Here is a 17,244-nt window from a genome sequence, read left to right as displayed (position 1 = left end):
TCCCCCACCCCCAACATCCTCCTTTGTCTCTAGCTGAAGATAGTATTTAAGATGAGAACCTCTGCCATTTGGGCAATTTGCTCAGTTTTCCCGGGTCTCTCGCAGGTATACATGTAATAAAGTTTTGTTTGCTTTTCTCCTGTTATTCTGTCTCATGTCAATGTAATTCTCAGACCAGCCAGAAGGACTGAGAAGGTAGAGGATTTGTTTTCCTCCCCCACAACTGTTTTCATATAATCAAGATATATAACATGTTCTAGTCCATTGTTTAAAATTAGTTTTATATTTAAATGAATTCAGTGTCCAGTACTGATCTTTTTACTGGGGCTTTCCTATTACTGATATCAGGGAGCAGGTCAAGGGTCTTAGGGGAGACTGTCTGGGGGGGATCATTCCACTCCAGAGAGGAGGGATATTTTATCATTTGCGTTGTTTAGAATTGTTGGCACATGGAGATATGAAAAGCAGACTGATTTTTAGTGGTTTTGTTACTGTTTTTAAATCCTCTATAAACTATGTATCCTTTGTTGCCTGCATCTGAAGCAAACCATTTCTACCTGCCCCCCCCCTTGCTATGCCCATGCTGATATCTTTATTCCATTCATTGCACTGACTAGATTGTCAAGACTTTTAAAGGAGGGCCCAGAATGGTGAATTCTTGAGTTGTTTTCGTGTTCAAGAATATTTGCTGATTGCCTTTACATTTGAAAATCATCTTGGCTAGGAATAATCTTCAGAAACTATGCTTTATTCCCGTGAGAATTTTAGAGGAACTGCTTCAGTGTCTCTTGCATTTAAAGTACTGTTGAAAATTTGATTTTCTCTTCCTTCTAGGCAACTTGTTTTTTCTGCTTGGAAAACTATTTTTTGGTACTGGAAATTCAATTATTTAGCCAGAATATGTCTCATAATTGATTATTCTATATCAATTTTTCCTGAAACAGGATATGCTCTTTCAATGTAGAAATTCTGTTGCTTATTCATTTTTGGGATATTTTCTTGTATTAGATCTTTGAATACTTTGGGCTGGGTTTTCTACTTCAGGGATGCTCATTAACCTTTTAATGGATTATATTTTTCTCTCTTCCGTATCTGTCATTTTTCTCTAATTACTTTAAGTTCTGCTTTTTATCTCTGATTATCTCAAGCCTTTCCTGAATATAAATAATTTTATTCCGAATCATGATAATTCTATTCCTTGGTATTTCTAGTTTATTTATTAGTTTCATGATGATGCTGCTTTGATCCTCTGTTTATCATTTTAGTATGACAAGCTTCTTTTTAAATCTCAATTTGTTATTTGATTACCTCATTGTTAAGCTCTTGTTTTACCATATTCATGTTTCTATTATGCTCTTATAGGTTGCTCTATGACAAAATGCTTTTTCTTATTCGTAGGGGATTGTGGGATTTTTTGTAAGTGTTTTTTCCACATAGTGCTCCCTTTTTAAACCACTTGTTACTATAGTGTGTTACTCAGTTGCCGTTTCATCCGATCTTGCTCAAGTTTGAGCAGCTGTGTTCAGTCTTTGGTGAGACACACTGGGGTGATTTCTCCTTGACACACTTCTGGCTCACAATTTGTTTCCCCTTGAGGACTGGGTAGTTGTTCTTCTGTCTACTTTTTTTAGCTTAAGGACACATGTCTGCAGAGGAGTCAGGGCAGAGGACTGAGTTCAGCTGAGTTGTCAATGGGTGGGCCACGTTGTAACACCTGTGCCCTGCAGTCTCTCCTGAGACCGTGTGAAAGGTCTTGAAATGGATGCCTTGTCAGGAGACTTTTGGACTCCACCCAAGGTTGCCGGGAGAGCCAGCCATGTGAGCAGAGGATTGGAACTTTCAGTCTCACCTCCTGATTTCTAGGCGGGGGTAGGGGTCTTGAGGTTGAATCATTTGCCAATAGCCAGTGACTTGGTCAATCATGACTGTGTAATGAAGCCTTCATAAAAATCCAAAAGGACGGCACCTCACCTCTTTTTTGGAGAGTTTCCGTGTTAGGGAAGCAGAACTTGTTACTTCTACCAGGAACAGTCAGTCCTTGTTCATGTTTCTGATCTCCCCATGCCTCCATGTAGCAGTTACCATCCCCACGCAACTGAAGTCAGAGAGAAAAAATGATAAGAAAACCCGCTTAATTCATCCTCTCCCGATTTGGGGATATTAGAGCAAATCTCTTAAAGATGACTTTTGTTGAATAATTGATACAGCTTCAGGGAGATAGGAACTGGCAAGTGGTTCTGCCATCTTTTTTGGTTGGCTTGTTTTTCTTACCTTTTGTTCATTTCCACAGGTATCAGAGGAGATGAAGACTCTGGAATCAGGCCTTACTCTGCCGTATTTACCCAGAAACCATCTTGGAGTCTGTCTGTCTTTCTCTCTCTCTTCAAGTTAAACATGGATGTGGGAGGAACAAGTTTACTGTGGCCCAGTTTCATATAGAAAGTCGGGAACCACCTACCCTTAGCCCTGACCATATTTTACTGTTACGGAGTCACCCCCTTTTTAAATCTTCTCTTCGCTCCCAGATTATGCAATATAATTTCTTTGGTTTCTAAGTGCTAAGTAAACTAAAGGAGCACTTGGTAACACTGTGGCCATAGAGAGCAGATCTAAACGAATATGTTGTCATTGTAATGGATCATTCTTTTTAACGAGTTCATTTATTCAACAGCATCCGTTTCTGTAGTGACTGTCTTCTGTGGGCTCAGCACTGTTCTTGGTGCCTGGGACACATCACTGATCAAAACCCACAAAGCTCCCCTTCCTGTGAGGAGCTTACGTTCCAGCAGGGGTGGGACGAGTGTGTGGGGTGGGGCAGTCAGCCACAACAAATAAAGCACAACCATCAAATATCTAACACATTAGAAGGTGATGTGTGGGTCAGGGGGATCACAGAGTGCAGTGAGAGTTGCAATTGAGAATAAGGCGGTCAGCCTGGGCTCCACTGAGAAGTCGCATTTGATGGAGGGAGTCAGCGGAAGAAGATTCCAGGGGGAGGGACCAGCTGGTGCAAGGCCCTAAGGTCCCAGGCTGGCTGGTGTGTTCAAGGAGCAGGATGAGTGACAAAGTGATGGAGCTGAGTCAGGTCTGTGCAAGCACATGAGAAAAATGAGTGGCCCAGCAACTTGTAACATGAACTTTTAAAGTTTTTAATACTTTTTGGAAAAAACTTACTGTACCAATATTCAGTTAACTGTTTTTTGCTATGGACAGATAAGTTTCCAGGAGTGATCTTTAAAAAGCAGAAACAAGAGGGGCCAGCCCCGTGGCCAAGTGGTTAAGTTCACGCACCCCGCTTTGGGGGCCCAGGGTTTCACTGGTTCGAATCCTGGGCGCAGACATAGCACTACTTGTTGGACCACGCTGAGGCGGTGTCCCACATGCCGCAACTAGAAGGACCCACAACTAAAAATACACAACTATGTACCAGGGGGCTTTGGAGAGAAAAAGGAAAAGTAAAATATTTAAAAAAAAAAAAACAGAAACAAGCAAAAAAAAAAAAAAGTTATTAAAACCACCAAAGTCCTGGTTCTGTCTTAGAAGACATGTAGGGAAAAGTGATGCAACAGTAAATGAATAATTGTTGGTTAATGAGAAGTCAAAAAACATGAAATCTGTAAAAAATCAAATTGCTTTTAAAAAAGATAGTGTAACATTGTATCTAGATAAGGCCTTGGGAGTAATCTGGTTTAAACTTTTACAAATGAGAAAACAATCTGAGAGAAGCTGCATGACTTATCAAGTTTTATGGCTAGTTGGGGACAGATTCAAATTTAGGTAGTACCCAGGCCTGCTAATTCTTAGCCCGGAGCTGTGTCCACCCTACCTCCCACCTTTTAATTCAGTGAGAACCCAATTATTGCTAACAATTTGTTCTTGACCTTCCATGGACTTGATAGTCAAATCAAGTTTTCCATTACAATAAGTATGATTTACTTGTATTTTGCAACCCGGCCTTGTTATTTGAAGTAGGCTGTCACTTCATCATCCTGGAAATTGGTTTTAGAAAGACCAAACAGTTTACCTCTCTGTGAGGACCAGATTGTTCTCTGTGATTATCTGTCAGAACAAGGGGTTCTAATTAGTTTTCTTTTCAAGGTGCTCTTCTTTCATTTCCAGGCAGCCAGTCGCTGGGCCAAAGGGATTTCTCTGCAGAGCCATTGCAGTCAGGGACCAAGGTTAACATGTGGGCCCGGGGAGGTGACTGTCAGGTCATCTCCCCCTCCCCGACCCCCGCCCCATTCCCTGCCTCCTACCCTAGCTATTCTGTCTGATGGATGTTCTTTTATTTGTATGTGTTTTTGTAAATGGGGTTGTTTTGAACATGTTTTAAATTTGCATTATTATAGATTTCTTGCTTTTTCGTACATTTTTGCTTTAGTCCATCCTTACTGCCCAGTATTCCCTATGTGCTCCCTCATATTTATTTATCTGTTCCCCTGGTAATGAACTCTTAGACTGCTTCCAACTCCTTCCTTCCCAAAGTGTAACTTGATATAAACAACCTCATACATAACCCCTTATGGATCTGTATGAGGATTTTTCTGGGATATATAAACTCCAAAACAGCATTGCTAGGTTATAAGGTATCTGTATATTTGCTAGCATAAATAATGCAACTTTACACAAACAACCTTATGCGTGTCACTTATGGGTCTTTTTCAGGGTTTTTCTTGGGTACATAGACCTAGAAACAAGATTGTATACTATATTCAGTTTTACCCACACTGCCTGCTTGTTCATCTTGGAATGGCTGCCCTGTCTTCATCCCCTCCAGCAATGAATACAGTTCCCTACATTGCCACATCCCCGCCCAAACTTGCTATTGTCTAAATTTCTATGCACATGAAGTGATTCATCATTGCTGAGTCCATTGTTATTCCTTAAATTTCTGCGTTTGAGCATCTCTTCATATACTTGCTTTTGCGTTTCCTCTAATTTGAATTGCCTGGTCATATCTTTGCCCTTTCTCCTGTGGAGGTCTTACCGCTCTCCTACTGGTTTCAGGAGTACCTTCTACACTGTAGGTGGCATTCCTTCTTTGGGTTTAGACATTAACAAGTATTTTTTCCCATTCTGCTTTGTTAGCTTAGATCATGGTCTCCTTTATTGAGCAGAAATCTTTAATTTTGACATAAAAAAGTCATCTTCTTGGAATTCGTTCAAAAAGTCACTTCCCACCACAGGTCATAAAGATAGTCCTACATTATTTTCCATTAACTTTATAATTTTGCCTTTTATGTTTGGGCCTTTATCCACATGGAATCCGTCGCTATTTATGGTGTGATGTTAAAGTCCAGTTTTATTTTTCTCTATATAATTAGCTGGTTTTCCCCAGTTTGGAGAAAGCCTCTCTTTTCCCCATTATGAAATTTTAATTGTCATTATGACAATTGTCATCTTTCTGTTATCATAATGTCATCCCACTGAGCACATGAATGTCTCTCCATTTGTTCCGATCTTGTTTCATGTCTCTTAATAAAGGCTTAAAATTTTCCCCACAGAGGTCTGATGTGATCTTTGCTAATTTAATTTCTCGATCCTTTATAGTTTTCATTGCTTATTTTACTTTTTATTATATTTGATTATTGCTGGGATGGAGAAATGCAGTTTTGTTGATTTTGGTTTTAAGTTGATCTTGTATCTGGCAATGTTGCTCAACTCTCTGATTTGTTCTATTGGATTGTCTATTGTTTCTGGCCTTTTTCTACATATTAGATCATATAGTCTGAAAATAATGGTAGTTTTGTCTCTTCCCTTCCAGTGCTTATATCTAATTTCTTTTTCATTCCTTGTAGCATTGGTCAGACCCTCCACTACTGTATTCAACAGTAACGGAAATAGTGGGCATCCTGGTCTTGTTCCCTTTCTTGAAGGGAATACATTGTAACATTCTCCATTAAATCAGTTGCTTATTGAAGGCTTTTACAATCTGTACCAGGTTAAAATAGTTCACCATATTTCTAATTTTTAAAGAAATCCTTTAAAAAAGCATAAATAGGTGTCAAATTTTATCAAAGGCTTTTTTTGCATCTATTAAGATAATAATGACTTTTCTCTGTAAACTATGTTGAGTTAATTGATAGATTTTATGAGGTTGAAATTATTGTAATCCTGGGATAAATTCTACTTGATCACGATTTATTATTTTAAGTAGATGTTTTTATTCAATTAGTTAATGTTTAGGATTTTTGCTTCAAAAATCATAACTGAAATGAGCCTATGATTTTTCTTTTCTTGTGTTCTCCTTGTCCTGTTTGGAATAAAAAGTAGAGTAGCCTAATAAAATGGGCCACGTAGCTTTTGTTCTTTTTCTGTTTCCTGAAACAGCTTACAGAAGATGGGAAATTAAATGTTCCGTGAACATTTGATTGAGCTCATGCATAAGACCATCTGGGCCTGGGGCTTTTTACCAGGGGAGGACTTTGATTGCTATTTCAACAATTTAATACTTTGGTCTGTTCAAGTTTTCTATTTTTTCCTGTGCCAGTTTGGCATTAAATATTTTCCCAGTAATGTATCACTTCATCTACACTTTTTAAATGTATTAGTATACTTGTGAGTGTTTATGGATTATTGCTCAGCAAATTTTCACCCCTCCTACCCCGTGAGAAGATGTCATCCTCTGTCTTATTGGTCTTGGGCGTGGCCACATGTCTTGCTTTGGTCAATGGAACATTGGTGGACTTGACCCGAGCCGTGGCCGTCAATGTCCTCGAGCAGGGGTTAACCTTTTACTCCTAAAAAGTAGCTGCACCAGAAGGGGATGGTCTCTTAACTCAACCTTTTTTCTGGTCCAGCAAACCTAAAGCATATGATACTTCGGTGACAGTGACTGGCCCACTGCAGCAGTGAGTTGGGGAGGCTGGCACATTACCAGACTCTCCAAAGGAATGTGTATAGTTTTTCAAAATGCTGTCTCATACCCGACTGAGTCACTGTTACAGAGAACTCAAATGTGCTTAAATCTCCACTTATATCACAAAATAACTGAAGTTTAAAAAGGAGTGTTACAGTTAAACACCTTTCTGTTATTCTCCATCCCCGAGCACAGCTTTACCTGGCTTTCTAGTAGCTGTTTACATGTCTGCTGTGCCGCTCCACACCGTGGCCTTCAGTCTCTGAACTGTGCTTTTGAACCCTCTGTAGTTCCTCTTCTGGGGTCACCATTAAGGCGGCCACATATATAGGATGTAGGATAAAAAGGGGAGGATGACCAGACTGGACGTTGGCCTGTGGACTCTCCTTCACTCGGAGAACCCACACCAGCCAAGATAGGCCGGGGAGTGCTGCCTGCACAGAAATTTGTTGGAAGGGTTGACTTGTTTTTCAAGAACAAATAAACAAAGTCAGAAACACATAGTTAGTGGAGATGGTGAGTCGGACGCGTAACTTGGAGGAACTTTTTGTTTAGGAATATGATCAGTTACTGAAAACACGTACATTAAGTTTCATTTTGTGCTCAGCAAGGAGCTAAAGGACGGAGAAGGAGGACAGAAGTAGGAGGTGTGGTCTCCACCCACAGTGAGCTTGGGAGACAGCAATGTCATATAAGAAACATAGTGAAGTTGTGTGTGAATCTTTTAGACCTGACTCTAAATGCAATAGGAATTGGAAAAGAAACAGGTTTGAGGCCAGAGCAGAGAGGGAAACACTGCTGCTTTCATTCCTGTAATGACTACAAAGATGGGGTGGGGGGGGGAGGGTCAGTAGGGAGATGGGGTATGGGGAGGAGGGGACATTCATCCCTTTAAATGGATCCTTGGCTTCATCGTGGTAGATGGATTTGTCAGAGAGTGTTGTTCCTTTGGAATACAGGCTTGTTTTAGCTTCACTGAGAATGAGATTAAAGGATTGCCTGAAAGATTTCGGATCTGTATATGGGGGAACATTTTGTCAGTGTAAAAGGAGTTAAATCCCTGTTCAGGGTTTTTAAAACTAGGATGGATATTCATATGTCACTGTATCTCAACCAGGGGTGATACGGCCTCACCTCAGGGTATGTGGCCATGTGTGCTCAGGCTGGGGTAGGGGGTGTTATTAGCACTAAGTGGGTGTGTGATGGTGTGATTTATTATAAGAAATATAAACATTTGGTCATTCCAATGATATATTTGGTTTTCATCCACAGTTCCTGGCTCACAACTCCCCAAGCCCTTGGAATTTCCTGAGCAGTAAGACCAAAGGGAGCATCTTTTGTTATAACATTTGGTGTCTTGTCCTCAGTTACTAAAAATACTTCAGGGCCCTAAAGGTGAAATGGATGTCTTGTTAGGTGACTTTTGGACTCCACTCAAGGTTGCCAGGAGAGCCAGCCCTATGAGGAGCCGATCAGAATTTTCAGTCCCACCCCCTCATTTCCGGGGAGGGGCAAGGGTCTTGAGGTTGAATCAGTTGCTGATGGCCCATGACTTGGTCAATCATGACCGTGTAATGAAGCCTTCGTAAAAACCCAAAAGGACGGCTCCTCACTTCTTTTTGGCAGAGTTTCCACTTTGGGGAAGCAGAAAGCTTCCACGTGCCACCGTGCCAGGCCCCAAGCTCCACAAGGACAAAAGCTCCTTTGTTTGGGAGCTTACCCTCTGTATCTCTTCATCTGGCTGTTGATTCAGATCCTTTACTATCCTTTGTAATAAATCAGTAATCTAGCGAGTAAATGAGTTTTCTTGAGTTCTGTGAGCCATTCTAACAAATTAATTGAACCTGAGAAAGGGGGACAAGGGAACCTCTGATTTATATCCAGTCTGTCAGAAGCACAGGTGATAACCTGGACTTGTGGCTGGCATCTGGAGTGGAGGGGGGTCTTGAGAGACTGAGCCCTTTACCGGTGGAATCTGCTTCTGTCTCCGGGTAGATAGTGTCAGAATAGAGCTGACTTCTCAGACACCCTGCTGGTATCGGAGAATGGCTTGTTGGTGTGGCAAAGCCTCCATCATTTGGAAGATTGGAATTGGGTCCAGGAACCCTTTGCAGATGCTAAAAATCCTGCGATGCACTGGGGACTGCCCTGCACAATGGATTGTCCTGCCTGAAATGCCAACAGTGCACTTGTTGAGAAACACTGGCCTTCCCAAACTTCAGTCCTTTGGGTTCTCCTTGTACAGTTTTTGCCATATCTTCATATTACCTGTCCCACTAATTTAATGCTTTTATTGAAATTTACTTTTTATTTTAAAACTTACTTTTCTTTTTTGTCATTTTATATCTGTTTTTTAATTTACTTATCTTAATCCTTGCAATCATGGGTTTGAAATGCTATTTATGCTTTTCTAATCGTGTTAAAATAGATACATGACTGTTCTAATACAGAATGTTCACCCAGGTCCCACCTGACATCATCTTGCACGCCACTAGTGGTATGCACATCAGTCTTTGAGAAGCAGTGGCCAGATGGTCACAGTGGGTTAATTTATAGCTTGACCTGATTTTATGCAGTATGCCCTTGGGAGCTGACACTAAAGCCTGAGGACTCTCATTTTTAAGTAACCTCATATTCAGCAGAATTCACAAGCTGAAAGGGCCTCGTGAGGATTCTTTTCCAGTTAGAAGTCAGACGGCACAAACAGCTGTTATTGTCTCTTTACGTGTATACAGATCGCCCTGAAAGAGATGGCTTTGCTCTTGGCTGGGTAGTACTTACGTGCCAGTTATCTTTGCTCCAGTCTGTGTCCTCAGACTGGTGGCCATCACCCAGTTATGTGGCAGTCTTCACAAGGGAAATGTGACCCCGTAATGTGGTAGAATGAGAGCAAATACTGTCCTCACTTCCAAACAATTGGCTCAAAGCATGTATTGCATTAATAGTTGGCCAGGAGTTAGAATGATGACAGAGTGTAGCAGGATCACAGATGCGTGCTCCCCACCACCCGATGAACTGAACCAAAAAGCAGTTACAAACAAGACATTCGCCAGCAGCAACGAAACAAACAAAAAAACTGATCACAACTTTATGCCATGCACTTTGAAAAGTGGCAGACAAGGTAGAGACACCTGACTCTGACCCCTCAGAAGCAATACTGGGACAGGAAGGGGAGGGGACAGAATCCTGAGGCTTCCTCCTAATGTAGGTCAGTATGGAGAGAAGCTGGTTGAGGAGGTGAGTAGACAGGCTTGGTCAATGTCAGGAAGCACGCTCAGCAGAGGCAGGAAGGCAGCCCGGAGCTGTGCTGAGTTACGGAGAAAGGAACCAGAGGAGTGAGTGCGCCCTGGCTTGGCAGAGCGGGATCTGGTATGACATTTAATTAGCTTCCAAAAGAGAGGGCAGCACATAGAACCCCAGCAGGGGCAGGTCAAGTGAGTCCTACTGCTCCTCCACGCAGAATACTGCGGGGAAAGCAGCAGCCAGCCTCCAATTGGGGCTGAGAGGGAGAAAGACCACTGGTCCCCTCCAAAGTGAGCAGAATGTCAAGGCTACATCAACTTACTTAGCAAAGAGAAGTTCTGGATAGAGATACTCGTGTTAAGTATGAGCAAGATGAAGACAAGCGTCATCACAGCTGGGCGCAACCGCTGCAGCAGAGGAATGAAAGAAAGGAACACGCTTGCAAAAAGTAAACATACAGCCCATGTGGTCTGAGAGAAAACCCAGTCCATGAAAACTTGACCTCACAAGTTTTTCATGCTGTAGAAGAGTTCAGCAGCAATTCAGTAGAAACAAAAACTCAATGTAGTTATGATAAAACAACGAGATTCTTTTTAATTTTTTTCCCAAAAGTGTACTGTTCAGTAGTGTTAAGTACTTTCACATTGTTGTGCAACCGACCTCCAGAGCACTTTTCATCTTGTGAAAATGAAACTTTGTACCCGTTAAAGAACCACTCCCCCTGCCCCCCTCCCACAGCCCCTGGCAGCCATCATTCTTCTTTCCATCTCAATGAATTTGACTACTCGAGGTACCTCATGAGTGGAATCATAGAGTATTTGTCCTTTTGTGACTTATTTCCCTTAGCGTAGTGTCCCCAAGGGTCATCCATGTTGTAGCATGGGGCAGAATTTTTTTCCTTTTTAAGGCTGAGTAGTATTCTAGTGTATCATATACCACATTTTGTTTATTCATTCATCCCTTGCTAGACACTTGGGTTGCTTCCACTTTTTGACTATTGTGAACAATGCAGCTAAGAACATGGATGTACAGATATCTCTTTGAGTCATTGGTTTTAATTCTTTTGGATATATAACTCAGAAGTAGAACTGCTGGATCATATGGTAGTTCTATTTTTAATTTTTTGAGGAACCGCCATACTGTTTTCCATAGTAGCTGTACCATTTTACATTCCCGCCAACAGTGCACAGGGCTTCCAGTTTCTCCACATCCTCACCAATACTCGTTATTTTCTATTTTTTTGATGGTAGTCATCCTAATGGATGTGAGGTAGAATGGGATTTTTAAAAGATAGATTAAAGAGCCAAGAAAAGAGATTGAGAACAAAAACACGATACAGGATTTGAACCAGAAAAAAACCAAAACAGGGGCTGGCCCAGCGGTGCAGCAGTTAAGTTCGCACGTTCCACTTTGGCGGCCTGGGGTTCGCAGGTTCGGATCCCAGTTGCGGACATGGCACTGCTTGGCAAGCCATGCTTTGGCAGGCATCCCACATATAAAGTAGAGGAAGATGGGCACGGATGTTAGCTCAGGGCCAGTCTTCCTCAGCAAAAAGAGGAGGATTGGCAACAGATGTTAGCTTAGGGCTAATCTTCCTCAAAAAAACAAACATACAAACAAACAAAATAGAGGAAGATGGGCACAGACTTTAACCCAGAGACAGTCTTCCACACACGTGCGCGCACACACACAAGTAACAACAAAACAACACCGGTGAACCTTCAAACAGTTACAATGTAGTTTTAAGACTAAACAACTGGGTGGAGCAGGGATTATTGTTACAGAAGCATATAAAGGTTATGCCCCCTCCAAAATGAAAATGATATAAGCAACGAAAATCAAGGAGTGTGAAGAAAGAGAGGAGAAATATAAAGTGCTAATTATAGAGCATTAATGTGAAAACATGTCATTTACCTCTTAAATTTTCATAAACTTTTCCTCAGTGTTAAATCCTTCGTGTTGGAATGTGTTTGGGGTTTTTTTTAAGTATTTAAGTGCATGTCAGAAAGCCATTTAGTTTCACTTCTGCTTCTTTTTCTTCTGTTATATTCAAGCAAATTTAAATAATTCTTATTAGAAAAAAGCTATTATATTATCCTTCTACCAGGATATGTGCATAAAGAGATGCCCAGAACAAAAGTCACCAACTGTAAATGCAGTGGTGGGATATTGGATGATTTTTTTCTTCTTTGTACTTTTTTGCATCTTTTGAATTTTTTTAATGAGTCCATATTTTTATAAAAGCCATAAAATCATTATTGTTAATATAAAATATTGGTCAGAAGTATTATCATTATTTTAATTGCTTCTTAGTCATTTTTAAAAAATTGCAGTCTTGACAAACACCAGAAAGAGTCCTTGACAATATTTTTCCTACTCACGCCTAAAGTATTGGCCACTGCCTGCAGGCCAAAGGCACGTGCAGTAGAAAACATCAGCTCTTCTAATAAGATGCCTTTCGCCTTCTTATTAAATTCATAAATCAAAACAGTGGGCTGGTGAGTGTGAAGTGGGATTGACCCAAATTCCTGTGATGCTAGTGACAGAAAGTGTAGTACAATCTGCTATCAAACAGACGTCTGAACCAGGAGTGTGAAACCTCATTCTAGTCCTGGCCTAACCAATAACCAGCACCATAATTTTGGATGTTGGGAGTCCTTCTCAATATCTACACTTTGCTATGGTGAACTATTTTCACTTCCTTGAACGTCCCATCTTCTCCTGCCTCAGGACCTTTACACATGCAGTTCCTTCTACACAGGGCATACTTTCTTTGCTTTGCCTTCACTGGGCTCCTTCTTCCCATGGTCAGGGCTGACTCTTTGCTCTGGAAGGCCTTCTGTGTGATCAGTGGCACTTCTCATTGGATATGCTTGGCACATCTATAGTCACTCACTCAATGTCAGACTTCCTCAGCAGACTGGCCCTGGGGAGACTGGAATCTGGTTTAGGAAGTGCAAGGTCAGGTTCTCTCATCACCCCTCCACAGCACATGCTTTCTCTTCCTCCTCTGGGCTCTGCCAGGAGCCATAACTCTCCTCCTGTGGCCTGTGCTGAACAATGAACTCAGGCTTTCCTCTCTTCCTGCTACCTCATGGCCTCTGAGTTTTATTTTCTCTCAGCGGGCCTCTTGGCTCCTGATTCTGTGAGAAACTGCAACTTTTCTTGGGAAGGTTCAAGTTTATCAGGAGGGAGTAGCTGTTCTGTTTGGCCCGTTACCCTCTAGCCCTAGGCATTCCTGCAGGAGAGGGCATCACCCTGCGCCCACAGGCCAGTGCTGAGGGAAATGGGGCCCACACAGGCATCCTTCAGCTCCCCCAGAACCCCGCTGGGCCTCTCTGGTAGAAGAGAGGAAGGGAAAAAAGCATGTCGCAAAGCAGTATGCACAATCTAATCCTAAATGTATGTTTTATATGTCAACGACTGAGAGGAAATGGATCAGATTACTAGCAATGGGTTTATCTAATGGGATTTCTAGTTATTTTTATGTTCTTCTGTAATGGACATTTTCATAGATGCTAAATGGTATTTATAAGTCCCTATATATGACTTTGTACTGAGCAGCCCCGAAGAAGTCTAAGAAAAGCTGGCCCCTGCCATTTGGAAGTGCTGGATCATTCTCCCCACGTTTTTCATTTCTGTCCCCATCTGATGTGCTCGCTGGCTCTTTTCACCTCCGTGTCCTTCTCCTCCCCAGATGACCGGATGACTGGAATCCCGCCGCACGTCCTCAACAGCTCCCCGTCGGACCGGCAGATTAACCAGCTGGCCCAGAGGCTGGGCCCTGAGTGGGAGCCCGTGGTGCTGTCTCTGGGACTGTCACAGACGGACATCTACCGCTGTAAGGCCAACCACCCCCACAACGTGCAGTCGCAGATGGTGGAGGCCTTCGTCCGCTGGAGGCAGCGCTACGGGAAGCAGGCCACCTTCCGGAGCTTGCACGGGGCCCTCCAAGCCGTGGAGGTGGACCCTTCCGTGCTCCGGTACATGTTGGAATGATGGTGCCTCCGTGGATCCACTGGGGTGTGCCTCCCCGAGTCCGGTGTGCCGAATTCTGCCTTTCACCGGGGCAGGTAGTTTCGGGGGAGGGGAGTTTGCGCTTTTCTTTTTAATGATTCTTAAATGAAAGGAGAAAATAGGATTTCCACTTGACATTACTTGAAAGACCACATTTCTCAGTAGATCTCCTACATTGGCTTGACAACTCGTTGTTTTTAATTGCTCGAAGATTGCATTATTTTAATTGTGCCGATTTTAATTGTGTGGTTGCCTTTTAATAGACTGATAAATCATAGTGGCTCAAAAAAAAGTTCCGTGTTATCACATTACATGCAGGTGTCCTATATATAAAACATCCACTTTTAGGTTTCCTGGGAATTGAACTGTAGACTTTGCTATTAATAATGATGATGATAATAAACGGTGAATTACTATATATAATGTGGCCCTTTCATGAGAAAGTATTGTTTGTTTGTTTTTTCTCATTTTTGTATGGCACAGATTAAGGGTGTAAAATTACAGTAGTCATTTCTTGGGAACAGAATTGATAGTCACAGCGAAATGGTTACTTTCTCCAGTTAAGAGAATAGCACAGGCAGGGTGTCTGCATTAAATTTAAGATACTAAAGCTTCCTACAAAGGCCAGTTCAAGTACCAGCATGCATACCTGAGCCCTTCATCTTTAAAAGATTGCTGAAGAAAATCCTGTGTTTGTATAAAGGATTTACTCGGGGACAAAAGGGGGCGTGGTCTTTCTGCTGGAACCTCGATGACTGAGGTATGTGCTCCTAAGAATTATGATTTAGTCTCCTGTCTTTGTGTTAAGAGCACATGGTATTTGTCAAATGCTTTACTGTTTTCAAGGCTTTCCATATAAGTGATCTCATCTGGACCTCACAAAAGTCCTATAAAGTAGTTGGGCCAGAGAGGTGAGCCTCCTTCTGTGGAGAGGTTAAGTAATTTGCTTGGGGCGAATGAGCCAGAACGTGTGTCTTGGGCGCACTGCTCCTGTGTGTGCTTTCCAATGCTCCATGCTGCTTCCCTTCCTCTCTCTTCCGTGCTCGTGCCAGAAGCTCGAGTCCTGCTCTTCTCCTGCGGGCAGCATCCCCTCGGACGAGTTACTTCACTTCTCTAAGCCTCAGTTTCCTCATTTGTAGAATGAGGAAATGATTGTCCCCACCGCCAAGATTGTTGATGACTAAGGGAGGAACCTCTGCCAAGGGCCTCCTAGTGCCTAGCCCGTGCTCAGCTCTTGGGAAATGGCAGCTGTAAATTTGCTGCGGCTGCTGAACGTGGATGCAGTTCACAGACACAGCTGAGGAGTGGCTGAAGCTGAGGCGCTGTAGGAGGAGGTGCTGTTACCAGGTTACCTGCTACACTTAAACGTGATGCGATTTATTAGCTCTGCAATGGGTCCAATCAAGAGGGGCAGGTGAACATTCCCAATCTATGATCTGTCTGTCTGCATAATTGGAGAGTCTATTTCCTAATCCTAACCTAACTCAGGATTTCTCAAAGGGAAAGAGTTATGCTTTTTACCTCTCTCCATTCCGAGGAGAAGTATATAGAGTGGTAGCGTTGAACATGAAGTGGGTGCTCAAAAAGATGACAGTGGTGTGTTGACAACATCCTTTCAGATGTCTGGTAACCATATTCCCTTTACTGAAAAAGATCAGTTATTTCATGGTTCAGCAAACCGTTCAGAAGGATGGTCTACTGGCCTCATCTGTTCTAATTTTCCATTTTGCAGCCCAGCCATTAATTCCTTATCCTGTAAAGTTCTCATATTTTTGGCCCTATCACTGTGCCCAGTGACAGACTGTACTTCTACAGCATCTTCAATAAACTGCCTGTCATTTTGAACCTTGGACTTGTCACATTGCTATTCATCCCCCTGGGTTTGCTAACAGACAGTTGCTTTGGCTTTTGTTCTCGTTTATGGATGAGTGAGTGTAGCTGGGCTCTGCTGCGTCTGACTAGGTGGCATTAGAAGTGGGTCTGATGATTAGCTGGGTCATCTTCCCGCCATTTGGAAGGAATCGGTCATGCACGAAGAGACTTCTGTGCTCTGTCAGCAGTGAAGGACAATTCGTGACAAACTGGCCCATGATGGGCTGCGGGGGCCGTTAGAGAGCTCTGACTTGCCACCCTTAATGAGCAGGGTGTCTCCACCATCAAATGGCAGCCGCACCTGCTTGGACCCGCTCACATCCTTACAGAAGATTTGCAGAACGGAAGAACAGGGCATCCAAATCACTGCCTCATTGCTACCTCTGGCTGTGAAGAGTGATGCTACCTGGCATCTGCCTCCCTCCCGAGAGAATCTGCCGGGTGATGTGCTTGCAAGGAGTCCGTGTGTTTTTGCATGGGAGAAGATTCCAGAGATTGCCTACCTCCAATAAAATTCTGAATCAGTGCAACGAGATGGCATTTGCAAGCAGTGACGAAAAACAAAAAGGATAAACAGTCTTGCTCCACTTTGGTTTGGGGTGTGTGTGTGTGTGTGTGTGCATTCATGCACATGCATAGATAAGAACCCTAACTTTTTAAAAACTATAACTTTTATTAAATTTTATCAGTACAACAATAGTACATGTTTGTTATAGCAGTTTGAAAAAAATCCTAATAAGAAGAAAAAAATAAGAAGTCCCCCTATTGCAATTTTTTAAAGATAATCACTGGTGCACCCCAGTTTTGGTCTCTGTCGTCCAGTTACTTTCCTCTGGCTGCATATTCTCTTCGTAACAAAAGTGGGATTGTATCATGCACGCTGTTTTACAATTGGCTTCTTTTATTTAACATGTAACTATCTTTCTATGTCATTAAATATTTTTCTATACCAGTGATTTTCAATGTCTTTTGTGTTTGGAGCACAATTTCAAGTCCTTTAATTTTTGGCAGCACATTTGAAGAAATTAAAAGACACTAACTGCTAAGTGTAACAATGTCTTTAGTTGTCAAAACATCCACGGTTATCCCACTGTTTGCTCATTCCCCCTTAGAGCCATGTCGTTACTTGAGTTGAGCTGTTTACCGCCCCCACTGTGCGCTCTTAGATCCTCAAAAAGCAAAGTTGAGCACATTCCCTTAAACGTGCTGGGCTTTATTCTGAGCTTTTTGTGTCTTCCTTTCAGCAAGATGCC

General features: G+C 42.3%; 1 protein-coding gene across 8 annotated transcripts in view; it reads left to right on the top strand.

Moving 5' to 3' along the window:
* Positions 1-16,943, top strand: part of SOCS2 (suppressor of cytokine signaling 2) — a 277,036-nt gene extending 260,093 nt beyond the window's left edge. For all 8 annotated transcript variants that reach the window (XM_046646514.1, XM_046646513.1, XM_046646510.1 and 5 more), the window contains one exon: positions 13,800-16,943. In XM_046646514.1, coding sequence (XP_046502470.1) covers positions 13,800-14,101 — 302 coding nt within the window. In that variant the 3' untranslated portion in view covers positions 14,102-16,943. The remainder of the gene's footprint in view (positions 1-13,799) is intronic.
* The last annotated feature ends 301 nt before the right edge of the window (positions 16,944-17,244 follow it).

This window comes from Equus quagga, chromosome 19 (assembly GCF_021613505.1).
Source record: "Equus quagga isolate Etosha38 chromosome 19, UCLA_HA_Equagga_1.0, whole genome shotgun sequence".
Classification (NCBI taxonomy): Eukaryota; Metazoa; Chordata; class Mammalia; order Perissodactyla; family Equidae; genus Equus; species Equus quagga.
This window is presented reverse-complemented; position numbering and strand designations above follow the sequence as displayed.